Source organism: Sarcophilus harrisii, chromosome 2 (assembly GCF_902635505.1).
Source record: "Sarcophilus harrisii chromosome 2, mSarHar1.11, whole genome shotgun sequence".
Classification (NCBI taxonomy): domain Eukaryota; kingdom Metazoa; phylum Chordata; class Mammalia; order Dasyuromorphia; family Dasyuridae; genus Sarcophilus; species Sarcophilus harrisii.
The window spans coordinates 466,461,901-466,489,321 of NC_045427.1; the positions used below are offsets into that span (position 1 = coordinate 466,461,901).

Below are 27,421 nucleotides of genomic sequence, written 5' to 3' on the forward strand. Positions count from 1 at the left end.
AAGAGGCAGCCCTGGGGGAGCATAGGCATAGGAGCTGAAGGAGAACATGGAGATGGAGTCCCTTTTTTTACAAATGAGAATTGAGAAGTCTGAGGAAAGTGATTTTTTCACAGTCTCACAGATAGCAAACCAAGATTTGAACCCATGTTTCTTGACTCCAAAATCAGTGTTTTTTCTATTATGCAACCAACAGTTACTGTAGGCCTACTATGTTTTGTATCATGGGAGAGACAGTGCTGTATAAGGCACAGACCCTGCCCAAGGTGTGGCTAAGGAGATAAAGTGGACTCACATGGAAGAACAGCATGAAATACAAGGTGGTATGTCATTCAGGGCTGAGGTATATGGTGTGGAGTTTGTAGGAGTTGAGTATGTGAAACTGAAGTAAATGAGACTTGGGCATGTAGGAGACTGTTAATCTCTGAGCTCTGTCTATACCTCTTCATGCCTCCAATTATTTTAATTATATACATAGAGATCATTGAATGAGGTTTGAATCCCTTTGTTACTTTATTGGTTGAATGACCTCAGGCAAGTCACTTACATTCTCCAGTTTTTCATCAGTAGAATAGGAGGTTGTATTGTGAGGTCCATCCAGTTCTGAATTTGTGATCCCATTGTGCCTGTGTGTGATGACCAGAAATGCTGGGTGGGGGGAGAATTTACCCTGAGGGCTCCAGAGCTGTCCCAGGGGCTGGGGTTCTGAAGAGGAAGACCTGACCTAGTTCATTAGTGTTGGCTTCCTTCATGACTAGAAGTCCGCCTTGCTCTGGGGAGTCATGGGTCTTGCAGTGGCTTCTACTCTGAGCCAAAATTTTTGGCTGTTGCTCATAAATTTCCATTTGAAACAGTTCTTCCTTCAAATTGTCTGTCCTCCGTCTGTGCAAGTGTCATTTGTCCCTGCAAAGGGCTGGGGTCCCAGGGTGCCACAGTTTTGCTAATGGATCCTCCTCATCAAACCAGGGAAAACTGAACATCTCCTCAGACCAGGAAGTCAGACGTGTGACCGCATATGTGATGGGAAAGACAGAGTTTGGGAAGCTTTCAAGCCCTCCTTACCTTTCTTCTTGTAACAGCCTTGCTCTGAGTCCTTCTCACATGGGTAGGGGCTGAGGGCTTTTCCCCTACCCCACCACACGCCTGGACAAACAGAATTATTTTCCACATAGGAGGCCAGCAAGTCTGTATGTGGCTTTGGTGAATCATTCTTGGGGCTCTGACAAGAATGTCGTCAATCTGTTTTCAAGCTTTCTCCCTCTCTGCCCCAGCGGCACATCAAGGTCTGCTTTTAAGACCCAGCCGTTAAGTGTTTAGATGAATTGGGCACATCAAAACAAAACTGTCTAGTTTCTCATTTCTAGATGCCTGGGACTGTAGCCAAAGATGTGTGGGCTCAGCTGGTCTTAGTTACCACTACTGAGAAATGGGGATGCAGACCTCTGTCTTATCCTGAAGACACTATCTGCTTCCTTCTCCCCAACTAGTGATAGAGATCTCTGAATGTCAGGACTGGAAGAACTGTGAGTTTGTTGAGACTAATCCTCTCATTTTTGATAAGAGGAGAAAACGAGGCCTGGGAAATTATTTGCTTCAGATCAGTTAGTGAATGGAAAAACAAAGACTAGAACTTGGGTGTTTTGACTTGCCAGCCATTATTCTTTATGTTATTAGGCTGTACACCTGAAAAGTCACCATGTTAAGCTTTATTTTATCACATTTTAAAGGTTTCATTGATGCTTTTTTGCCATAGTAATTTTTGGATGTGATGCTACTTTGTCATAAAGAAAGTAAAGTTAAGCAACAGGGGCTGACAAAACAATATTGTTTGATATTGTAGGCATGTATTTATTGCTCTACACCCTTCTTCATTCTTGGTAAGAAGAGAGAAATGTGTTTCATTGTTTTTCCCCTATTCCATGATTGTTTATTACAATTAATCAGCTTGGTTGCCTTTCTGTTTTATATGTGTGTGTGTGTGTGTGTGTGTGTGTGTGTGTGTATACATATACATATATAGGTATATATATAGTATAATATGTACATGTATATGTATATACATCATAGTATTTGTATAATATATAACAATATATGTATATATACTATAATATATAGTATGATATAATATATATGTACATATATAGTATAGTATAAATAACATGTATAGTATGTATATACTAGTATAATATATATAATATATGTATAATGTAAATAATATATTGCATATATATGTAATATGATATGATATATGTAATAAATGCATTATTGTTTAGTTGTTTTTCAGTCATATCCAACTCTTCATGATTGCATTTGGCAAAGAACTAGCATGGTTCACTATTTCCTTCTCCAATTCCTTTTATAGATGAGGAAACTGAGGAAAACTGGGTTAAGTGACTTGCCCACAGTCACACCGCTTGTAAATGTCTGAGGTCAGATTTGAATTCAGGGAGAGGAGCCTTTCTGACTCCAGGTCTGATATCATCTACTGGGTCATCTCCTTGCTCCTATATAATTGTATAATATATTAAAATATATTAAATATATTATATTACCTATAATTTCACATGTGAAAATAACATATAATATGTCATATTATGTGTGTATGTACACACACACACACACACACACACACACATACACACACACACACACAATTTTCTCCAGGTTCTCATTCCTATGTCCTGCATTAGTTCATGCTGATCTTCCGGATTTGTGTGAATTTCTCTAATATGTTGTTGCTTGTGGAACACTAATATTCTATTATGTTCTTGTAACACAATTTGTTAAGCCATTAATTAGTAAGTTTTTATTGTTTCCAGACTTTTACTACCATAAAGAAAGGGCTTGATTTGATACAGTAATACCCAACTACTCTAGGCTAACTTGACCTATTGTGTTGTAATAGAGTGTTGGTTTTAGAATCAGGAAGTGTGGGGCTGAGTTACTTCCCCTGTAAAACCATCACTTCTTCATCTGTAAAATGGAACTGAGAACCCCATTCTACTTTAATACTGTGTTCAGTTGACAAAATGTCTTTCCTAAAGGACAGGTCTGATCCTGTCACACCTTACTCGCCAGATACCACTGGCTCCTTGTTACCTCCAGGACCAAATATAAACTGCTCTGTTAGGCATGTAAACCTTTCACAACCTGCCCTTTCCAGTTTTTTTTTTTTCTTTATTACTTCCTTCCATGTACAGTATAACCCAACCTCTAAGCTACTTGCTGTCGTTCAGACAGAACACACACCTTCTGCCTCCTCACCTTGTCCCAGCTGTCCCCCCAGGCCTAGAATATATATAGTTGTTTGCATGTAGCTTCCTTCACCCCCATTTGAATGTGAGGTTCTCATTGATGGCAGGGACTCTAGTTTTATCTTTCTTTGAATTCCTAGTTTTTAGCAAAGTAACTGGTCCACAGTAAGTGATTAATAAATGCTGATTTATTGATTTGGAATATTTGTACTATCTATAAATAGCATTAACTTAAAAAAAAAAAGTGAGGACTAGAGACAAAAAACCCCCCTGTACAACAAACTGTATTTTCTATCAATGACAGTGAAATTACCACATTTAGAGTCTAATATCATAGTCCCTTATGTGAGGAAATAGGAATGGAAATAAAGAATATTAAGAATGAAAAAGTAACTGGGACAGACCAAGAATACCCAGAAAAGGCTATTGCTCGAGGAAATACAATTTTGATGTTGCTGAGAGATTGATTCTAAAGCTATGTGGGGCAGAAGAAAGATATCAAATGATTTTGAAAAAGATGAGTGATAATATGTCAGTAACTGTCTACCCATATGGCTTCTTTTTAAAAAAAATCTTAATAAGAACCATTTCTAAAATGAACTAAGTATATTTGATGAAGATATTAGAAGGGGAAGGCAGGTTTTTATAAACTACATTCTATAGCCAATCACTTCTTTATGGTCACATAATTGATTGAATGGTATGGTGCAGAAAATACAAGATTGCATGGTGCTTATTCTTTCACCTAACCTCAGTTGGGAGAAACTTCAAAGGTCATTTGGTCTTTACTTATGAACACAGGTCCCTTTTACAATGTTCTCAAAAAGTAGCCATCCAGTCTTTGTTTTAAGACTTCTGCTGACAGGGAAACCCACTGTCTCCCAAGTCAAGTCCCACTGCTTTTTGATGGCTCTGCTTGTTAAGAAGTTCCTAATGACCTCAAACCTAAATTTGCTTCTTTGAAACTTTGCTGTAAGTTCTGGCTTCTAGTGTCAAACTGAATAATTCTAATCCCTCCTTTCATATACTTAAAGACAACTTTCTCATATCCTTTCTGTTATGGCCACTCTTGGGTTCTTTAGGATATACATTCCTTTTTCCTATTGTCTTCAATCCTCTCACCCTGCTACACTCCAAGTGATCCATTTTCTTCCTAAAACTTGCCAACATTGAATATAATACTTCACATGTTTTCTGATCACATTAGGGGATAGAAGAGCTATTACCTCCCTGATGATGGTCATGATTCTTCTTTTAATGCAATCTAAGATTGCCTTATTTTCCCAACTGTAACATTATATTGTTTACTCACATTAAGCTTTCAATCCCCTAAAACTCTCGCATTTTGTTTTATTTTTGTTTTTCCAGACAAATTGCTAGCTAGTTCTACCTTTCTTATTTTGTACTTGTGAAGTGTTTTATTTGAATCCAAGCATAAAACTTTACATTGATCCCATTTCAATTTAATTTTATTAGAGTTGGCCCAATTACCTAGCCTAAGACTTTAGTTATCTTTTCAAGTTTTGGTCATCTCTATTTTTGATGAATATTCTCTCTATATCTTTATCCAAGTCACTAATAAAAAGGCAAAACAGTACAGATTCAGTACAAATCTGGCCCTCTCCTAGGAATCTCCTTCTATGTTGACATCGAAGTATTAATGATTACTTTGCGTCTGTTTAGCTAGTTGCAAATTGATCTATTTTATTGTGTTAAATTTATCTAGGTCTGAGAAGGGCAAATTGAGGTTTTCTACTATTATAATTTTACTTACTATTTCTGTAAATCATTTAACTTTTCCTTTGTTGATTTAAATGCTATGCTATTTGGTGCATATTACTGATATAATAATTGATATTAATTCATTGTGCTAACTTTTTACCAAAATTTAACTTCTTGTTTATCTCTTTTACTTAGGACAATTTTTTTTTGCTTTAGCTTTATTTGAAATCATGATTGCTACTCCTGCCTTGTTTTAAACTTTAGCTGAAGCATAGTAAATTATACTTCAGTCCTTTATTTTAATTCTGTATTTGTCTTTCTGTTTCAAGTTTCTTGTAAACAACATATTGTTGGATTCTGGTTTCTAATTCATTCTGTTATCTTCTATTTTATGGATGAGTCATTCCATTCACATTCATAGTTATGATTGCTATATATTTTCCTTCATGCTTTTTTCTTATACATTTCCTTTCTCCTCTCCCCCCATCTCTTCTTTAAAATTTGGTTTGGCTTTTGACTTATGTTTCCCTTGTTTTACTCTATTTATCTCCTTTTTCTTATCCCATTTTTTTCCTCTTATTTCCTTGTAAGGGAAGATGTATTTCTATTCCTAATTGTGTGTGTATATGTCTATTTTCCTGTTATTTAATCAATTTATAAGATAATGAGATTCAACTGTTGCCTGTTCCTCTCCCATTGTTGCTTCCTTATATAAACACTTCCTATTTCCCCCCCTTTCCCCTCTCCCAGTATATTACTTTTCTTTAGCTTTTCCATTCTTCTTTTGAGATCATCAAACAAAACAGAATCACTTCTGGGTTCTCTTTCTAATTAGAAAGAGACCTGATCATGATAGAAATTCGAGGAACTACTTGTACCGTTTCCCTATATAAGAAACAGTTTAATCTTGTTTAGTTCCTTATGATTGCTTGCACATATTTACCTTTTTATGTTTCTCTTGACTCCCATTTCAGATTTTCTACTTAGCTCTTGCCTTTTCACCAGGAATGCTTAAGTGTTCTATTTCATTAAAATTTTCTTTTTTTTTTTCCTGTAGGAGTATACTCAGTTTGCTAGGTAGTTTATTCTTGCTTGCAATCCTAGGTACTTTACTTTCTAGAATATTATATTTTAAGCTCTTTGCTCCTCATAGTAGTGGCTACTAAATCTTGCATGATTCTGATTGTGATCCAGCAGTCACATCTGCCAGTTATTTGTTAACTGTTACAACAGAGAGAGCTTTGTATGATTCTCTGCTTTTTAAAATAAAATGAGGCATAAAACAGGAAGATATGTTTGTCAGAGGTATTTGCCACTGACATGGAGCTCAAAGTCTAAATGGAAAAAGAATTCATTATAAATGGTGAGGTCATTCAAGGCATCTGTCAGTAGATGACATTGTGCTAAATTACATCAAGCTCAGATCCCATCAAACATTCCAGAGCCTCCTAAATTGAGATCACTATCTACTTAAGAGCTCTGTCTCACTCTCTACATGGGGAAAAACAAGTATCTGAAGAATACTCTTGTAGAGCTGTGATAGCTGTGTATGTGAGACTCCTAGAGGCGATCCACCAAGACATCCTGCCCTGTATTGATACTCATGATGTTGGGAGACCCACAGTTGGGTCCCTCGTGCATTGGGTAGAGCTCCCCATCTCCCAAAAGAGGATTTACAGGAGGAAGTGAACAAAAATCATGCAGATGAAGGACTGGATAGCTACTTGTACCACTGTGGGATCTACACTGAAGAGATCATAGATACCTTAAAGTATATAGAAGTACTCCCTTCCTGCTACAGTTGTTCTGGGAAAAGCATTTTGTAAGTAATTGTTATCTGGAAATGTGAGCTATGATTGGCTGCTACTAATTATTCTGCCTCTAGTAGAAACAGCTAACTCTATACATAGATGTGATATATAGATAGTAGATAAAATAAAGGGTTTGGACCAAAGGATTTCTCAGTTTCCTTCCTGTCCCCTCTCTGCTGCCATGTGTTCTGTAATATATAGATTTATGATTATAATCCTTCATAATACAACAGTGAACATGCTCTTTATCATTTCCCTATATAAGGGGTGGAGGAACCTGTCCAAAAATCTTGTTGCCTTCTCTATCCACAAGTAAAGCCATCTTTACAGGATGACTTTCTTTGTACTCTGAAAGGAAATAGCATTATTAGGTACATCAACGAGGCAAAGTACTGTAGCAGAGAGTGAGAAAACCTGGATTCTACTCCTCTCTTATCCACTATGTGATTGTGGGCACAGAATTTCCTTTGGCCTCCACAAAATGTACATAATAATCCTTTTATGGCTCTCTTACAGAATTGTCCTGGATGTAAATCCTAAAGCACTGAGGGAATGTGAGTTATTTCTTATGTTATTATTAATAACTTCTGTGACTTCATTTTTCTGAGCCTCAGTTTTCTCATTTGTTTAAAAAAAAAAAAAAAAAAGGACTTCGAGGGCCTTTTCATCTTTAAATCTTATGACCTGGGTTTTGAGTTTATCTCTGCTATGTACTAGTAATGTGACTTGAGGTAAATTGTAAGATCATAAATTTTGGGAGAGACCTAGGAAACTGTCTAAAACTCTTCACAATTTTTCCATCCATATTGATTCCCTTTTTCATGTTCTGTAGTCCAGCCAGACTGGCCTTGTTCTTCCTCAGATATTCTAGTCTCTCTTGCCTATGTGAATTCATATAGGTTACTCTCCCCACTCCACCCCCCACTCCTGCTTCTTAGAACACTTCCATCTAAGTTTAGCTCAAATACTAGCTCTCACATATGAGAGTCTCATACCCTAAAATTCCCTCATACTTATCTTTCATGTTTTCATTTACATGCTGGATGCCCTGATAAATGTAAAAATTTTGCTGTCAGAGACTATTTCATTTTAGTCTTTGTATCACCACTGGTTAGCATAGTGTCTAGCAAATAAGAGGCACTTAGTAAGATGTTTTTTATTGATCTAGGCTAATTCCCTAATTTTATAATTAAAGAAAACAAAGCTTAGAGAATTAAGTGATTTGTTCAAGTTTGAATCCATAGCGCTCCTTAACCTCCTTAAGGCTCAATTAAAAAAATTTTTTTTCCCAATTAAATGTAAAGATAGTTTTCAATGTTAATTTTTGTAAGATTTTGAGTTTCACATTTTTCTCCCTCTTTCTCTTCCTTTCCTTCTTCCCAAGACAGCAAGCCATCTGATATGGGTTATCATACTTCCATATTTAGTCATGTTGTGAAAGAAGAATCAGAATAAAAGGGAAAAACCACAAGAAAGAAACAAATTTTTTTAAGTGAAAATAGTTTGATTCTCTGGATGTGGAAAGTAGCTCTCTCACTCCTCATTTCTACCTCCTGGCTTTCTTCCGGTTTCAGCCAGTCTTCTTAAGAAGCCCTTTGTAGTTTTCTTTAATCTTAGTGCCTTCCCTTTATATTGTCTTCATGTTATACTGTATGTATCTTACTGGTACATAGTTGTTAACCTGTTGTCTTTCTTGTTAAACCATACCCTCCTTGAGACCAGGAACTGGTTTTTGTCTGTTTTCCTTCTTCCCTCCTTCCCTCCCTTCCTTCCCTCCCTCCCTCCTTCCCTTCTTCCTTTCTTCTTTCCTTCCTTCCTTCCTCCCTTCCTCCATCCCTCCCTCTCTCCCTCCCTCCTTCCCTCCCTTGTTTCTTTTTTTTTTTTCTATAATCCAAATGCTTAGCACAGTTGCCTAGCAAATATTAGGTACTTAATAAATGCTTGTTTACTTGTCTTGATTTCATTGGCTTTCCCCCATGCCTGGAATGCTCTGCCACCTTTTGGTTTCCTTCATAACTCAATTCAGATCCTAACTTCTGTAGGAGGTATTTTCCTGACTCTTTCTACACTCCCCCCGCAAGTGTCTTTCCTTCCAGATTACTTTTCCTTGCATGTATAAATAAATATACATATATAAAAATAGATTTCTATACTTCTATCTTATATGTAGTTTTTTGGATACTATTCTAATACTCTTTAAAAGCAGGGATATTGTATTTGCCTTTTCTTGTATCTCCAGCATTTGGCACAGTGCTTAGCACCCTGTTAGTGTTCACTTAAAAAAAAATAAGTCATGTGATAAGCTTTTTGCTATGATTATTGTATTCAGCGAATGGTGTGGTAAATGTGAAATTGAAAGGTAAATCTGGGGTTTGGAGGTTATTTTCCTGGGGCCAGTCATCCCACTTAAGACTGAAAGAAGCCTAACCCAGTCAGTTTAATATAGATATCTGCTTTCCTCTTTTCTGTCTTGTGAGCCTTCTCCCTGCTCTCTCTCACTCCCTCCTACCCCCACCTTTTGTGAAAGAGAAAAACTTGATGGCATCTGAGTCCTGAGATGTCTCATTCCAACAGCTGTGCAGGGAAAACCTTGGGAAGTATGCAGTGGATCTTGACCTATTTGAGCTCCATTCCTTCCTCTTGGTTCACCTTCCTCTACATGTGGTTTTGAATGTGTCCAGGGTCAGGGTGGAGGGAAGGAGACAGTTATTCATTCACAGGCTCTAGAGGTTATTGTCCAGGCTTGGGGAGGATGCTACAAGAGATTTATAGCATCTGGAAATAAATTCCTCACATCAGACTCTCTTCCTGGCTTGGGGAGGATATGGCCTAATGCTTGTGCTCCAGGGAGGGCTGAACTTGGCCTTCTGTGAATTCTTCAGGCACCCCAGACTCCTGAAAGGGTCATCCTTGAAGACTGAGAATCTTTATTAGTTCTTTGTCAGTGACCTTTGCAGTCATGCTTTCTGAGTGGTGGTTTTGTTTTTGCCCTTGAAGTCCCGGCAACAGCAGCCGGTCAGCCAGCACCTCCCAAAGCCGAGAGCCAACGATGCCCTGAAGATGCGGGCCTCTGTCCGAATGACCCGCTACCTGGAGTCCTGGGGGGCCGCCCGGCCCTTTGCGTCTCTCAATCACAGGGAGAGTCTGAGCACGGACATCCTCATCCCCAAAGTGAAGCGACCAAAGGTGAGACCGTACGGATTTCCATCCCCCTCTCCTGCTGTACCCTTTTCATGTTGGAGGCTGGGCACCTGCGTAGCTGGAAGTCTGCCCATATGACTTCTGGGGAGATGCTGTGGTGGAGGGACAGGGGACCAAAGAGCCAGGAGCCCGGAGTTCTAATTCTGGCCCTACCAAGTGACCTCCCCTCAGCCAGTCTCATCAAACCTTTGTTATGGGCCTACGGTGTTCCAGGTACCTTGGTACATATTGAAGATACCAAGAAAGGCAACAAATCTCTACCCTCAAATACCATGCTTTCTAATTGGAGAGCTGCCACATATATATGGTACATACTATATATATATTAGATAGATAGGAATCTGAGTGTCTGAAAACACTAGTGGGGTGCATGGGGGTGGGAAGAGAAGGGAATAAAGAATGACCTCCTGCAGAAGATAAGATCTGAGTTTTGAATTCTAGGTTCTCTACCTTTAGCATGAGGAGAATAATCCCTGCCTTCACTACCTCATGGATCTAGCAGGAAGGTCCAATGAAAAAATTCAATTCAAACATTTATTAAGCCCCTATCAGCAAGACCCTGGACACTGTACTAGGTCCTGGGAACACAGGCCTGGAAAACCTGTCCCAGAGCTTACCTTGCAGTGGAGACGATGTGAAGAAATGCAAAGTTGACAGTATTGCTAATCACTTTCCATGATTTGCTCTGAAGCACTTACCTGAACATTTGATTTTACATTCTCATACGGTAGTTAGCACTGCCCCAGTGCACAGGGTGCAATGTTAGCCCAAAGTGTGGGGTGTGGAGGGGTTGGGGTGCTGGTTGTTCTCGGAGGGAGCTGGTTCCTAGCTTCACATTTCTTTGCTGCTTTTCCATTTATGGTGTTATTGTACCTGAGATCTTACTAGATCCTCACTGTTCCTGGATTGTGGAAGGGCAGATTTGTATCATCTCCTTTCAGAGATGAGTAACTGAGGCTCACAGGCTGCCCAGGTAAGCCACAGAGCCCAAGCTTGAATGTCTCTGCCACCCTGATCTAGTGCTGTTCTCGGGCCCTCTGGGTGGGCTTGCTGGAGGCTGAGTCCTTGGTGCCCTGTGGCTTTTGGATGACCTCGCCCGGGAGGGACAGGATCTGTTAGGAGATTTTATTTCTCCCACCCCAGGGAACATTTTCCAGTTTACCTGTTAAGTTTTTGGTTCACAGGGATGGGGGACGCTGTCTGTGTTTCACAGGCCCCCAGATCAGCCCTGGCTTGCTTCCCTTCGGGATGTGACATGTTGTCAGCGTGCAGTGAAACCATTTTCAGTCTCATTTCCTTGCCTCCTTTTAGGCAATCCCCCTGCGGCGTCACAGGGATGCGGACAGGTGGGTTGATTCTCGCTTCTCCTCTGCCAGGCCGAGCCTCGCCCCTCTCCTCCCAGCACCAGCAGCCTGTTTCTGGTTGCCCTCTGAAGGGTCTGAAGTCCTGAGCAGGAGGCCAGGCTGGGGCCCTGCCGGGCTCTGGGACTTTGCCATCCCTTCTTTCAGCACAGATCACACAGACGCCCACTGTGTGCCTTAGATGGTCTTTGTGGGCTGAGACTGTGCTCGGTGACGATGCTCCTGGCCGGTCCTGGGGTGTCAGACGCATAAGCTGGATCACTGGGCCTGGGCTAGAAGATTTTTCAGCTCAAAAGGACCTGCCATCCTTCATGATGTGCTGGGGTTTTTGAGGACTCAGGGGTACCTCTCTGCCACAGTGAGGCCCCCAAAGGTGACTTTGGTAGAGGATGCCCAATTTGTGGATTAGGAAAATTGAGCCTTGGGATCACTAGAGTTTTCCTGTAAGTATCCAGGTTAGGGTATCAAAGGTAGAGAGCTGGAAGGGACTCTCATTTGTGCCAGTGAGGAGGCTGCCTCAGGGCCTTGCCGGAGGTGACACAGAGAGCAGTGTCAGAGTCCGGATTCAGCACAGATCTGGGCTCTGCACCCAGCATTTCAATCCTGCCACGAATCAGGCAGTCACTAGGGGCACCCCCCGAGTCAGCCCGCTGCCTCCCAGCTCGCTCTCTCCGGGAAGTTTTCCCTGACTAATTTCCCAGGGCTTTGGTCATTCCTGAGCATCTCAGCAGGCCCTGCTTACACCGACACAGTATTATCGTCTCTTGGCAAATGTTGAACGAGTTTGTTGTTGAACGTATGGCCGCCATTAGCAGCATATTTTCCTGCATGGGGGGATTTTTCTGCTGGGCTTTGGGCCCTTCCCATTAGCTCTCTGAGGGCCGGATCGCATGGCCCATTGCTTCTTTCCCAGGCCAGTGTTCAGGTTGGGGGCCGCTCCAGCCCCAGAGGCCATCCAGTGGCTGCCTAACATTTATTCCTGGCCATGGCAGAGATTTAACCAATGTGTGTTTGCTTATGAAGCCCCTGCTGAGAACAGCACATTCCATGCCCTCAGGAGTTAATTGAGTGCTTGCTGGGGACCTGTCCCTGTGCTCTGGGGACTTGTAGCCCAAAGGAAGGTTGGGGACAGTCCCTGCTTCCTGAAGAAATCTTGGGTTGTTTCATTTTGTTCTCCTTACTCTTTGTTCAACTCAGGGAAGCCCCAACAAACCCCATGAGGCACACAGCTGCCGGGTCATCTCACTCGGGAGACAGCGGGACAAGGCTGCCTGACATGGTGGTGGGAGGGGTGGGGGGTCCCTCTGGGCACTCACTTGTGCCTCCAGCTGGGGCAGGACCAGGAGCAGAATGGGTCTCATTTCAGAAATGCATCTCCAAAGGGGAAAGCTGAGGAGGACACCTACGATGAAGAGCTGATGTTGGCCATTGAAGGTCTCAGCTTGGCCAGGTGAGACGTGTGGATTCCCCCTCCTCAACAAGGAGCAAACCTGGAATCAAATCTTTTTGAAACCGAATCCCAACTTAAATGCACAGATGTTGCAGACTCAAAGAGCTAGAGGGCCCGCTGAACCATTTAGTTCCGCTACCTCATTTTGCAGATGAGGAAACTGAGACAGAGAGTGACTTGTCCAGTCAGAGTTAGTGAGTGTCCAAAGTAGGAATTGAACTTGGGAGTCTTCCTGACTGCAAATCCAGGATTGTCTCCCACACCAAGCTGGCTCACTGGTCTGGAGACAGTCTTCTCAGTAACGTCAGGGCTGAACTAGTGCTTAAACTCCTGTTTCTAGGGAGCTAGTTCTCACCTTTCCATCTCTCCTTTTCATCTTTTCCTCTCTTCAGGGTCCTGCCTTTGTGACATCTGTCTTCCTCTTTTTTTTTCTCCCTTTTCTCTAGGTTCTCTTTGTTTTATTTTTATCTTTTGGATCTAAGGATGGATTCTGGCTCACCAGGTGCCTAGTGGTTGTGTCCTAACAGGGAACGATGGGCAAATGTGGAAGGGATAAGGATGTGTCTGCCCCAGGGGGGTGAGCTGCATCTGCCTTGGAGGGATGTCTGCCCCAGGGGGAGGGAGGTGCTGTGCCTTTTTTGGTACAGGAGGAGTTTTGACTTACCTTCCACTTCTGTTTCTTCCAAATCTGAGTTTTAGTTCCTGTGGAGCTGGGCATGTTGAGAGTCTGTGCTTCTGTCTCTGATACTGACTTTCTGTGATATTTTGTGAATGATGGAGTAGAGCAGGGAAGGGATAAAGCAAATTTTTCCTGACATAAGCACTTGATAGAGTGCTGGGCTTGGAGCCTGGAAGACCTGAATTGAAATCCAGTTTTGTACACTTTCTAAAAGTGTGATATTGAGCAAATCACTTACTCTCTATTTGCTTGTTTCCTCAACTATAAAATAATAATGTTATTTTATAATAGTATAATTATAAATATAATGTATATATAATATAAATAGGCTTATATACAATTTATAATTATAAGTATAATTATATATTATAATATAAATAGAATTATATATAATATAAGTAAAAATAAATATAATAATAGCACCTGTCACAAGGATCAAATGAGATAATATTAGTAAAGAGCTTAGCACTGCCTGGCATATAATTGGCTTTATATAAATGCTGTCATCATCATCACTTATGAAAACATGATCCTGGCTCTTGGGAAATAGCAATTTCCATTCTAATACTATTTAGACCGGAAGAAGCCAAGCTTAGATACTCCAGGACCTAGATTTTCCATCTTCCACCTGCTCACACGTGGTTTTTGAGTCTGTCCTGGGTGTGGTCTTGCACATTCCAAATTCCTACCCACATAGAATATCAGACCTGCCAGGAACCACTAGAAGTTATCAAGTTGAACTTCATTTTTTGGGGTAGAAGTGGATAGGGGCAGTGAATTCATAGGATCATAGATTTCAAGCTGGAAAGGACCTTAGAGTTCTTGTGGTTCATTGCTCCTATTTACAGATGAAGAAACTGAGGAAGGGGAAATTATATAATATATATTTATTATATATTATATAACATAATATCTATAAGATTATCTATAAGGGCAGCAAGGTGGCAGAATAGGTAGAGTGAAAGGCCTAGAGTCACAAAGACTCATCTTTTTGAGTTTAAATCTGGCCTCAGACACTAACTAGTAGCTGCATGATTCTGGGCAAATCACTTAACCCTACTTGCCTCAGTTTCCTCATTTGTAAAATGATCTAGAGAAGCAAATGGCAAATGACTCCAGTATTTCTGCTAAGAAAGAGCCAAATTGGGTCACAAAGAGTTGGACACAACTGAAAAACAGCTGGCAAAGCTTATGTGAGAAGGTAACAGCAGAGCCCACCCCCAGAGCACTTCCTGACCCCCCTGTCCAGCGGCCTCTCTGCCACCCTGCCATCCCCCGGTCCCCACAGCCCTGCCCCAACTTGGAGCAGCAGGAGATGCCATCCTGAGTCTCTCCTGCGCTCTCATACCTTGTACCCACACAGACCCTGCTGCTGCGGGAATTCTGAGGACTTCTACACCATTGGAACGTTCTTTGTGGAGAAGAACTTTGAGAAGGAGGTAAGTAGGGGGTGTGTAGCCTAGAAGCCATGATTCCACAGGGCCTGCTGCAGCCCCATACTGAACTTCTCGCTTTGAGGAAATTTCTTTAGTTTTTACAGGCTTCTTCCCTTCCTCTCCCACCCAGTTCCCTTTCCTCCAGCCTCCGTTCTGTTATTAAGAGGGCAGCACCCAATCTGATAAATGGTCACACTGTGGAAATAGAACCCAGGACATATGTGGGAGGTGGAATAGAGAGGTGGGGCAGGACACCAGAGGCAAGGGAAGGACTCAGAAACTGGCCTTGTTTAGAGATTCTCCATTGCAAAGGGGCATGGCCTGCATCTGCGGGCCTCCAGAAGAAACCTCAGAGGTCATCCCTCATTCCACAGATAAAGAAATTAAGGCAAAGAAAGGTTAACTGATTTAATGGTGTAAATAGCAGAATCTGGATTTGAATTCATATCCTCTGCCAATTTTGTATTTCCTTTCTCTGATTCTATTTATGTATATATTCTATTATATATGTTTACATTCTATTATCAATAATATATATTTATAATTTACCCCTATATTTATATATAAAGATTTTCATAATTTACATACATATGCATATCTATATGTGTATGCACACCCACACCCACCCATCACCCACCCATATATATAATATATATATAATTAATATAATATATATAATAATAATAATATAATAATATATATATATAATTCCTATTCTAAGGAAGTTATGCCTGCAACATACAAACCCAGAGTCTCCAGAGGCAACTTGTGGTTTATATCTACTCCTGTTTCACACATTCCCTCTCATATTAGTAGCTGCCGTCCTCCTCCAAGGAGAAGACCAAGCTATCTGGGTGCCATGGGCCTGCGTTCCCAGCAGTTGGAGGGCATGCTGGGAGGTCACCTCCACAAAGGGCCCAGCAGGTTCCCTTGTCTGGTTGCTGAGCCATGGCTCCTCTTTGGGTAGCCCTTCCTCCTTACCTTGGGCCTTCCCTTTCAGTACCGAACCATGCCGGTCCCCAGAGTCCGCAATTACTTTGCTTGTGCCGCCCTTGTCTTCTGCTCTCTCTTGCTGGTCCACGTCTTAGTCATATGCAGGTAAGTGGGGGGATTGGAAGGTCCTGGAATCTAGGATGGGCAGAAGGGGTTTTGGAAGTCACCCATTGTACAGAGAAATAAAGTGAGGCACAGCAGGGGGAAGGGCTTGTCCTAAGGGCAGTGGGGACTCCCTTGCAGGCCAGAACTCCAAGCTCATCTCTGGCTAAGCCTAGGGGAGCAGGAGACACCATGGGCCTTGGGGGGAGGGGTGAAGGGTGAGGTTACTTTGGAAACCCCACGTGGCCCCAAAATGAAAGCTCCTTTGGGGCCCAGGGCTGACCTCTGACTGGGGTGACATTCCTCAGAGGGCCGTGGCCTAGAGAATGAGGAGGCTGCGGGCTGGAGTGCGGAGCTGGGGGCCCAAAGGGAAAGCATGACGGACACCAAGGCACCCCTGGTTTTGGAGGGGTGATGTGTATTGTCCGAGTAGTGTCCGCTAGACTTGGGGAGGAGGCTAGAGACCGGAGGGAGGGCCCTTGTCTGACTTGGTCCCAGGCCCAGGCTGGCTCAGGTCTCCCAGAGACGGCCCAGTTAGTTGCTCTGTGACCCAGCGGCGCTTCTGTGTTTGCTTGCAGGACTGCAGAAATGGGGATCTCCTTTGGGATTGTGGCCGGTGTGATACTGCTGGCCTTGGGGGCGTGCTTTGCCGATGATGTCCTGGTGAGTGTCTGAATATGTCCTGCAGTTCCTCCCTGTGGGTGCTGACCCCCTGGCTCCAGGTGCTGGCCACCTGGCTCCTGGTGTTGACCCCTGGCTCCGGGTGCTGACCCCCTGGCTCCGGGTGTTGACCCCCTGGCTCCAGCGCTGGCCACCTGGCTCCGGGTGCTGACCACCTGGCTCCGGCGCTAGCCTTGGCTGTCCGGGTATTGAGGGCTTGTGCTGATGTGTTCTGGGGCCCCGAGGAAAGCCTGGGGCTCATTCCATGGCCCCTGTGTGAGTCAGGCAGCCCCTCTCCTCTCTCATCTGGCTTGGACGTCCTTCTCCTGCGGGGACATGAATCAGGAGGCTCCTTGACCGGAGCCTTTCCTGCCTTCACAAAGTCTCTCCGCCCTTCCTTCAGCTTTCTCAGACTGATCCCATTTTACAGCACTTTGGAGTGCTGGATTTGGCGTGGGGAAAATCTGAGTTCAGGTCCTCCCTCGGCCATGTTGACCCTGGACCAAGTCGTTCCATTTCTCTGGCCTCCTCTGTCAAACTAAGGGGATGGACTTGACCTCTGAAGGCCCGTCCTGCTCTAGTCTGAGGTTCTTCACAGTCGTGTCTTTTCTGTGCATGCATCCTTTCCCTTAGCCCTGTGTCGGCATGCAGTAGGTGCTTCACAAATGCTGGTTGAGCTGACTCTTCAAGGACTAAAACCAGGGTGGGAAGCTTCTGATCTTATCAGACTGGGGGGGAGGGGAGGGGAGGGTTTACTCCCCATCAGCCTGGACATTCAGTGAGGGCAGAAGTCTGTCTTCCTCGGTCCCTCTCCTGATCTCCTGCTTGATCTTGGCTTCTCTGCTGGCTCTCCCCTAACCCCCAGTGTGGAGGTTTTCTCTGGAAGACCTTAGTATCAGTTGAAATAAATAATTACTCTGAAATCGTAGAGCTGGTAAAAATGCAAACGTTTATTTCTTCTTACAAAATTAGCCCGGTTAGTTGAGGCCTATCTCACTGCCTGGTTCCAAGAGATCTTGTAGTTTTGTCCTTGGCTCTTGCCTCTGCTTTCTTCCATCTCCAGTCAGCTCCGACTAGTGGCTTCTCAATCTCCAGTCTGTGTCAAGTAGTCTTTTCTTCCAGAGTGTTCTGTCTCAGAGCCTTGTTGATGTTCTGGAGAAATTCTCTTTTGCTCCAAGAGCTTCCTTCATTTGTGTGATCTCCCAAAGGTTAACTCCACCTTCTGGAGGGAGAGGGTTTCTGGGTTATCTCCCAGAGTGCTCTCTGGTCCTGAGAGAGGTGTGAATTCAGACTAAGCCAGCCCTGAATTCTCATGTGAACTCCATTGAGTACTTAGATACTTGAGCTCTCTAAAGGGGTGAACACAAGCATTGTTCAATCAGTTCCACTTAGTATCTTGTTTCAAGTTCTGGCCCAAAATAACTCTAAGATTAAATTAACTCCAATGTCTTTAACACTTTGTAAAGAAATGTCTTAACACTTAGTAAAGATTCCAACACCCCAGTGTGGGTGCTCCGTGCTTGTAGCCTTGTAGCGACTCCCCCTCTGCTTATTTATTTCTTCTCTCTTTTTTTAAATTTAAGCTTTTTAATTTGCAAAAGATATGCATGGACACTTTTTCAGCATTAACCCTTGCAAACCCTGTGTTCCAATCCCTCCCTCCTTCTCCCCAACCTCTCTGCTTTCGTTACAGAAGTGCTGCCGAGATCAGTCCGGCCTTCGCCTCCTTAGGACCCTCTCCCAGAAGGTGGAGACTGAGCCTCTGCTGAGACTGTCCTTGGCTGTCCTGACCATTGGTGGCCTGCTGACTGTGGCCATCGTGAATCTGGTAGGTTCTACTGCTCCGTCCGTCTGTGGAGTCCCGGGGAGCGCCTCATTTCCCTGCCGGATGTGTGGAGCTTCCTCCCCCCCCCCGGGGACAGCCATTTCTCTGTGTCTGTGTCCCAGGGGAGTAGCAGTCCAGCACCCAATCCGGCAGCCAGTCTGCTTGCCTGGAGGCTATACTATCTTGCCCGGGCTAGATTTCCAGAGGCTCAGGCCGCTTCCATTCCTCAGGGAAGGATCAGCAAGGGCCAGAGCAGGTTCCTTACCTTCTGCACTGCCCTTGAACACATGTCCTTGGCAAGCAGGTGCTGGAGTCAACTTGGACTGGCTCTCAGGAACTCATTAAATTTTCAGCCTACAAATCAGGGCTTCGTTAAATATTTTGTTGATTTTCTAGATTTAAGAAAGCGACAGGGGAAAATGTTAATAATGTAAATTAAGCTTTGTCCTGTGTACTTTTCTCTCTTTCCACCCCATCAGTGGTTAAATACCCCCAAACCACCCCTGTTACTATCTCATGGGGACAATTTCTTAGACCTACAGAATGTAAAAACAGAAAGTAGAATGTGACAGCTTCAAGAAACCTCAGCATTTGTGCAGCAAGATAATTGTATAAATATCTATATGTATATTGGATTACTTGTCATCTGAGGACGGAGTAAGGGAGGTAGAATTTGGAACACAAGGTTTTGCAAGGATCAGTGCTGAAAAATTATCCATGCATATGTTTTGAAAATAAAAAAACTTTAATTAAAAAAGAAAGAAAGAAACCTCAGAAGATAGAATGCTAAAGACCGTTTCACCCACCCTCATTAGTTTAAAGAAGAAATTGAGACCCACAGAGAGGGAATGATTTGTTCTAGGTAAAATGAAAAAATGGGAAATCCGGGCTTGAAATATAGGGGTTTTGAGTCCACAGTGCAGAAAGGGGATCTCTCTCCTCCACTGGTCTGATTTTAAGTTCACAGTGAGAGTTGAAGAAGGAACAGTAGTGGGTTAGAATCTTCATAGTCCTGGTCTTTATGGTTTGAGCTTGAACCAAAAGGAGGCACCAGCCCGAGGCTCCACAGGGGCCCCATTCCAATGCATTGTTGTCTCCCACAGTTACTGACACCGTCTCAGCAGTCCTGTGTGCACTTCAGTGAGCCGAGTCGTGAGGACAGCACCCCTAGCCAGTGTTCAGTCCTTCCGGTGAGTAGGGGCTGGGTCATGGACCCCAAATGGGGGGCTGGATCCAGCTGTCTTTCAATACTTCTGGCAAAGTACGATCTGCTCTCACTCAAGACAAGAGCTGAACATGCCACAGATCACTAAAAACAGTACTGATCATACTGAAATGGATCAATGGTTCTTAGCGCATAAGACATCAGCTTCCTCATTCAATAAAGGAGGAAACCATGGCCTAAGGAGAGGAATGATTTTGCCTGTGATCATGTAACTTGTTAACAAAACTAGGGTTAGTCATATAGAATAACTTCTCTTTCACAGCTAGAAAAAGCTGATTAGAGTCATTGCTTACATTTCCTCACTTATTATTTGCTTCTCCATCTCTCTGCAATTTTGTCTGAAACCGCTGTCTCCCGGCTGATTGATCATTTCAGTTGCTAAGAAACAATAGGCATCTAAGTGACCCAGTGCATAAAGTGCTCTGTCTGAACTCCATGAGACCCGAGTTCCCATCTGGCCTGACACCAGCTGGGGGCTAATCTGCGGGGCCAGTCATTTAACTGTCATCTGCCTCAGTTTCCCAACAGTAAAATGGGGATGTTGTGAGGAGCAGATGAGATATCTGTAAAGCATTTAGCACAGTGTTCTAGTATCTGGTTGGCATTTAATCGATGCTTATTCCCTCTCCCTACCCTTTTCTCATTGAAATTTCTCATTCTCTTCTTGAGCTCTCTTTAACTTTTGGCAGTTATATCTCCTCCTGCACACTCCCCAATGCTGGCTTTCATGCTGGTGCTCTCTCCTGGATTTCATTTCTTCCCTGTGTGACTATTCCTTCTCATTCTCCTTTGCTGAATTACAGCATCTCCCGGCCCCTAGCTGTGGTAGGGGGCCCCCGTGGTTCTGTTTTGGACTCTCTTGGTCTCTCTTTGTACCTTTTCATTAGGTAATTTCATCTGCATTCATGAATATTATTTCTGTTCAGGTGACTCCCATATTAGAGTCACAAGTCCCAAGTTCTCTTGTAACCTAACATCTCATAATGTTAACAGGTAAAGGATACTTCTTGTAAGCTTCTCAAATTCAGTGAGTTCCAGTTAGAACTCATCTTTTCCTATTAACCATACCCCTTTTCCAAACTTCCCTATTTCTTTTGGGGTTAGGGCAATTACATGGTGCAGTAGACAGGTACTGAACCTGGAATTAGTTATTAGAGTTTAGGTCTGGCCTCAAACACTTATTAGCTGTGTGACCCTTATTAATCCTGTTTGCCTCAGTTTCCTCATCTGTAAAATGAGCTGGAGAAGGAAATGGCAAACCGTTGCAGGATTTCTGCCCCAAACCCAACTGGGGTCACAGAGAGTCAGACACGACCGAACAACCACGACTGCTGTTCTAGCCACTCAGATTCACAACCGTAGAGCAAAGCTGGAACTATACAGAGCAACCAGGACTGTGCCCCAGATGGAGACAGCCTTAGGGATGCAACTTTTTCTTATGTTTTTGTTTTTGGAAATTGAACTTTATTTTTTCAATTATGTATAAAAATAGTTTTTAACATTCATTTTTTTTTTTTACAAAATTTAGAGTTCTAAATTTTTTCTCTTTTCCACCCTATCTCCCCAAGATGATAAACAATCTGATATAAGTTATACATGTGCAATTGTATAAACATATTTCCACATTAGTCATGTGATGAAAGAAGAAACAGAACAAAAGGAAAAAACCACAAGAAAGAAAAAGCAACAACAAAAAAAGTGAAAATAATGTACTTTGATCTGCATCAGATTCCATAGTCCTTTCTCTGGATGGATGGCGTTTTCCCATTATGAGTCTTTTGGAACTGGCTTGGATCACTGTACTGCTGAGAAGAGCTAAGTCTGTTTTAGTTGACTGTTGCCTAGTGTTGCTGTGACTGTGTACAATGTTTTCCTGACTCTGCTCATTTCAATCAGCATCAGCTCATGTAAGAGAGACACAGCTCTTGCTCCATTGATGGGGGGGAAGCTTCCCCTCCTCTGGCCCCCTTTAGCATCTCCACCTGGCCAAGCCATTTATTCCCTCTCCTAGTCCTGAATTTCTGCTTTTATTTGCCTCTCCATCCCCCACCCCACTCAAAACGAACTACCCGGTCTGAGTGATTGTGTTATTGTTTATTACGTGGGGTGTCTGATTCGTGTGGGCTTGGCTGTGGGGGGATCCCAGCTACTGCTTCACTCCCATGGGCCCCTGCTCCTGCACAAACTTTGTCCTGGCCTTCCAGTCACTTTCTTCCTCTGCCCTGAATTTCTACCGTATTCTCCGAAATCCTTCCTCCAACGTGGTGCAGTGGAAAGAGCTTGGGCTTTGGTGAGAAGACCCAGTTTGAGTTTCCTTGCCCTGGCTTCCTGGCCTCGGCTTCCTCTGTTCTGCAGTGAGCTTCGTGGCTCCCTTCCAGCTTTTAGATCGATCATGCTGTGGTGATTGTAACTTTTCTTCCATCTTCTGGTGCTCCCCCCAACCTGCCCCTTCCTCCTAAAGGCTGGGGGCTCCTTCTCTCACATTCCCTGACACAGGAGGCCGGGACCAAGGGCTGGCCCCTCCATGCAGATTTTTCCTGGCTCCCATTACCCAGCAGTTTCCTTTCCTCCTTTTAAGTTCCCTCTGTTCTGTCCTGATTTTTATCTCTCCTGTTATCTGTGGATCTTCCAGGTTAGGCTTCCTCCTCCCCAGGAAGTCCAGTACCTCACTCACTCACTGCCTCTCACCCAGTGGCCCTGGCCTCCCAGTTGGCCACATTCTCAGCTCTCGTGACCCCCACTTCCAGTCTGAGAGCACCCATGGCTTCATCTTTCCAAGTCCCTGGGACCTGTGGGACCGATAACTGTCCTGAGGTCTCAGTGCTTGGACATCCCTGTCAGCCCGGCCCACGCTCAGCTGGAGCTGCCCCGGTCTCCTGCCTCGGTAGTCCTCCTCTGCCTTCCCTCCCTTCTCCTCCCTCCATTCAGTTCTTGCTGATCCCACTTCCATATCATCTTTTTCGCCTCCCCCTTTTTCTCCCCTCACACCCCATCCCTTCTTGTTCCCCCACCTCATCACCTCTCCCCTGGCCAGTGTCTTCCCAGCCTGTCTTCCTCAAGTTGGCCAAAATGACCTTACTGCAGTCTGAGCATGACCTTGCCTCTGCATAGCTCAAGAACCTTTGGTGGCTCCCTGTGAGCTCTAACATAAAATGTCAGCTCTTCTGCTTGGTGTTTAAAGACCTTCCCGGGGTAGCTCTGGTCTGCTTTAAAGTGCCTCACTTTACAGTCTACTTTCTGGGCCCCCCTTTGGATATGGCCTTCCATCCTTTGCTTTTAGTGGCTCATTATGGACCCTCCCTTGTGCTTTTCACCTCTTAGGATCCTTCCTCAAGACTCGGGTCTCTTGCTATAGTCAGGTTTTCTCGATTTTTCTCTTTTGTTTGTGCTCTGCCCCCTTGAATTATTTTTGTTTACTCATTGCATCCTCCCCCCCTCCTTGTTATTGCATTCCCAGTTAACACAATTCCTTACGCTTGTTAGGCATTTAAGGCTGAATTGAAATCATGGGTCCTGCAGAAGAGCACATCTGAGGGCTAGAGCATCAAAGAGAGGGATTGCTAAACCCCCAGACCTGGGATGGGCCCTAACCAGTGCGGGGGTTGGGCAGTGAGGGGTGGGGGGGTGAGAGCCAGAGCAGCCAGCTCTGACCTGAGCCTGCTTTGCCCCCAGTACTATGCCTACAGCTGTATCCTGGCCTTCATCGGCTGCTCCATGTTCCTGCGGATGAGCTTGGAGCTGAAGGTGCTGATGCTGACGGCCTCGGGAATCTTCTACCTGGTGGTCTTCAACACTTACATCAGTGGGAACCCAGAGGCAGATGGGATCGGATCCAGGAACGTCACTCTCAACAACAGCTCCCCCTCCTACCTAGGCCCCTCCAGGTGGGCAAGCCTGCCTCTCTGGGCTTCTCTCAGTCTCGGCCCCGAGCGGGACCTTTATTTGGGCCTAGGGTGTCTATCTAGATCTTTTAAAATCCTTGGGGATAACCTATTTTTGGACCAGTATAGTGGTTAATAACAAAAATTGTTATTATCTTTATATAATAAGAATTTCTGCTTTTGTGTTTTTTCCCCCCTGAGGCAATTGGAGTTAAGTGACTTACCCAGGGTCACATAGTTAGAAAGTGTAATGGGTCTGAAGTCGGCATTTGAACTCAGGTCCTCCTGACTAAAGGGCTGGTGCTCTATCTGCTGCGCCAACTAGCTACGCTGAGAGTTTCTGCTTTTAAGAGCGCAGTCTCATTTTGGTGTGAAATTCTAGAATAGGTGGCATTTCCCCCATTTTAAGAAGAAACTGAGGTTCAAGGGGATAAGGGATCACAAAGTTTAAACTTGAGGGGGGCCTTAGGGAACATCTAGTCCAACCTCATATTTTAAAGCAGTGGAGCCCAGAGAGGGGAAGTGATCTGCCAGTGTTTTCAGAAGCTTGAATCCAGAACTGATCTTAATGTTGCCTCCCCCACTAGTGAGTGGCAGAGAAAGGATGGATTTCCTGACTCCCCAGAAGCACTCAGGCTTCCAGAGGCCTTCACGTCCATCCCCCACCCGTAGTGGGGCTTCAGGGGGCTCCCCTTGGCCTAATAGATTTGAGGAGAGGGAGGAGTGAGGGTGCTGGTATTCTGGCTCCCGGGCTGGGCCAGGGAAGGCGTTCTGGTAGCCACCTTTCTTTTCTGGGTCCCTGGGGTCTTCAGGTAGCCTGTTGGATCGCTGTTTTCCAGGGAAATTGGTGAACAGCAATAGTGGTGCTCCACATATCAGTTCTTGGAAAACACCCTTTGTGTCTGTCAAACTAGGTGCGGGCTGGAGGCCAGGTTTGGGAAGCGAGTACATGCCCATGGACTTTGCCTTCAGGGGATTCCCTGGGACTGGTGCTGTACTCCTGGGAAGGAGGGTTAAAGCGCAGGGGCAGGCTGAACATGTGTGGGTCAGGGCCCGTTGAATTTGAAAGCTGGTATTTACATTTAAGCATGGGAGTCTCTGTGTAGAAAGAATGTGGGAGTTGGAGGGATTGGGAGGCTTGGGTTTGAATCCCAACTCTGACACTTTTGGGGTGATCTTGGATCAGTCATGTTCTTGAACCTCACTTTTCCCCATTTACAAAATGAGAAGAACATTTGTGCTATCTACTTCGCAGGTTTATTGTGAGGAAAGGGCTTTGTGCTCTCTGAAGCACTGGATGAATGTCATTAATATGTAATTTATTACACACACACACACACACACACACACACACACACACAATCACACACCCCTCCCCTCCCCTCCCTAACCCAGCCCTGTTTTTCTAGAATGCAGCTTAGAGACTTGTAGTTCAACTCTCCTATTTTACAGATGAGGAAACTGAGGGAGGGAAGATGAGTTGCCTGTGGCTATATAGGAGGACAGCTAGATGGCTCAGTGGATAGGAATACCTGAGTTCGAATCTCACTTTAGGCACTTACTCACTGTGTGACTCTGGACGAGTCACTTTACCCTATTTGCTTCAATTTCCGTAACTGTAAAATGATGTTGTGAAGATCCTATGAGATGATAGGGCCTGCTGTGTGGCAGACACTTAATAAATATTTGTTTTTTTCCTTTTCTCCTGTATCCAGTCTCTCAACTTCACGATTCATGAAAGATCTGAAGATAATGATCAATTTTTACCTGTTACTGTTTTATTTTACCCTTATCTTGCTGTCAAAACAGGTACAGTTTGCAAAGCCCCAGGATGCACCTGTGTTCCATATTTCATCCCTCCATCTCCCTTCCCTGATGGGACTTGTAGGTGTTGCCTCAGATTTGGAATAAAAAAGGGGAGGCCCTTGTTGGGGTGGAGGGTCCCTTATAGGACAATTCCAGCCAATTGTTAGTAACAAAGTGCCGATGTTTTTGACATCTGGATGTGTCTAAGTCTGCTTTGTGGGGTAGCTATGTTCTTTTAAACATTTAGAAAGGATATTCTTGGCTCACACGGGTTTTCATGTGAACGTGACACTTTGGCCTTTATCCTTCATCATTTGGGTGATGGGAGATGTCTTTTGGGGGAAGGCTATGTCTGCCTGAGGGATACTGTGTCTTCTCAGACTGGGGACTTTCTGTGGGCAGAAACTGTCACTTCTCACCCTGAATCAGAGTGGGGACTCCTTGGATTCCCAGAGGGCAGAATTCTGCCCTTCCTGCCTCTCTGGGACCCTGGGATAGAGCATAAAAGATGACATTTCCTGGGCTTTTCTACAGATTGATTATTATTACCGCCTGGACTATCTGTGGAAGAACAAGTTTAAGAAAGAACAGGAAGAATTTGAAACCATGAAGAATGTGAATCATCTCCTGCTGGAGAACGTCCTCCCTACTCACGTGGCCGAGCATTTCATTGGGGACAAGCTCACTGAGGTACGGGCCGAGGCCGTGGAGAGGGTGGGCATCGGTCACTCTGGTGGCCAAGTCCAGATCCATCGTTGGGTGTTTTCTGAGGCGGGCTTAGCCGCCGGTGGCACCGAGCTCCAAGATCAGGCTGAAGCTTTCCCAGGCTTGCCCACCCAAATCCCAAGTCCCATTTCTGTCAGGCAGAGGAGCTTTGTGTTCATGTGAAGGAGCCTGTCTTCCTGCCTGAGCCCCCTGACACCTGAGAGGTTGAGAAGTAGAGGGAGGGAGCTGATGGCTTCTATGTTTTTGAAAGTGGTGACCTTTCCAGGAAGCTGGAAAGGGTCCTGTTATGGTCTACAAGAAGCCTTTGACGTGGGATAGAGATAGGGAATGGACCTGGCATCTTCCTGGCAGAAGGAGCCATTCCAGGTGAGGAGATTCCTTCTACCAAGGCAGGGAAACTTTTAGTCAGAATTGTGTGAGCACTGAGAGGTTAAGTAACTTGCCCAAGACCACTCAGCTAGTGACTGACTTCAAGGGGTACTTTCCATCCACTCCATGACAAAGGGAGGAAAATAAAAGCTTTCCTTTCAGAATGCAGGTAATTCTAGGGAAAAGACTGGCATTATGACCATTTGTACTAAAAATAGCTCACCTTTCTGCGATACCTTAAAGTTTGCAAAATACTTTCCTTATGAAAAGAAAAAGAAGGAAGGAAGGAAGGAGAAAGGAAGAAGGAAGAAAGAAAGGAAGGAGAAAGGAAGAAGGGAGAAAGGAAGGAGGGAAAGAGAGAGAGAAGGGGGGAAGGGGAGGGAAGGAAGGAAGAAAGGGAAGGGAAGGGGAGAGGGAGACAGAGAAGAGAGAGATCTGGTGATGTGGTTGGAGCAGATCTTGCCTCCACCTTTTTATCCATGAGGATTCCAGGCTCAGGAGGATGACATGCTTTTCGCCCAAATCTCCCAGCTCACAGATGGATTTAGTCTCTGGGCGCCAAGAGCAGTGTTGTCTCCCTTTGCCCCAGGGCTAGCCCCGAGATCCTCCCCAGACAGCTGCTCACCTGCTGCCAGATGGTGATGTTACCTTTGGGATTCCTCTGTGCCCATTACAGGGCGTTTCACACGATGTTTAATAATCACAACGCCAACGAGAACAAGTATCTCTGAGACTTGTAATTATGGCCTAGACTTCACATTGCCTTCTTTGATCCTCACTGTACCCTTATAAGGTATAAGGTAACGAGTGCTTCCATTTTAAAGGTGAGGAAACCGAGGTACATGACTGTCACTTGGGGTCAGTACCACTGCACTCTTCCGGGGTCAGAGCTCGCCTTCCCGAGCAGGCCCCGAGGGTGCCCT

At 44.3% G+C, this 27,421-nt stretch overlaps 1 protein-coding gene across 9 annotated transcripts in view; it reads left to right on the plus strand.

Annotated features, from left to right (window-relative positions):
- Nucleotides 1-27,421, plus strand: part of ADCY7 (adenylate cyclase 7) — a 107,345-nt gene that overhangs the window by 69,525 nt on the left and 10,399 nt on the right. For 7 of the 9 annotated variants that reach the window (XM_031954467.1, XM_031954462.1, XM_031954463.1 and 4 more), the window contains 11 exons: nt 9,782-9,970; nt 11,297-11,331; nt 12,713-12,796; nt 14,839-14,914; nt 15,912-16,009; nt 16,585-16,669; nt 18,360-18,494; nt 19,595-19,681; nt 23,389-23,600; nt 25,313-25,406; nt 25,938-26,093. In XM_031954467.1, coding sequence (XP_031810327.1) covers nt 9,782-9,970; nt 11,297-11,331; nt 12,713-12,796; nt 14,839-14,914; nt 15,912-16,009; nt 16,585-16,669; nt 18,360-18,494; nt 19,595-19,681; nt 23,389-23,600; nt 25,313-25,406; nt 25,938-26,093 — 1,251 coding nt within the window. Of the gene's footprint in view, nt 1-9,781; nt 9,971-11,296; nt 11,332-12,712; nt 12,797-14,838; nt 14,915-15,911; nt 16,010-16,584; nt 16,670-18,359; nt 18,495-19,594; nt 19,682-23,388; nt 23,601-25,312; nt 25,407-25,937; nt 26,094-27,087; nt 27,397-27,421 lie in introns of those variants that run through there. The other 2 variants (XM_012553795.3, XR_004232272.1) reach the window with 2 other exon arrangements.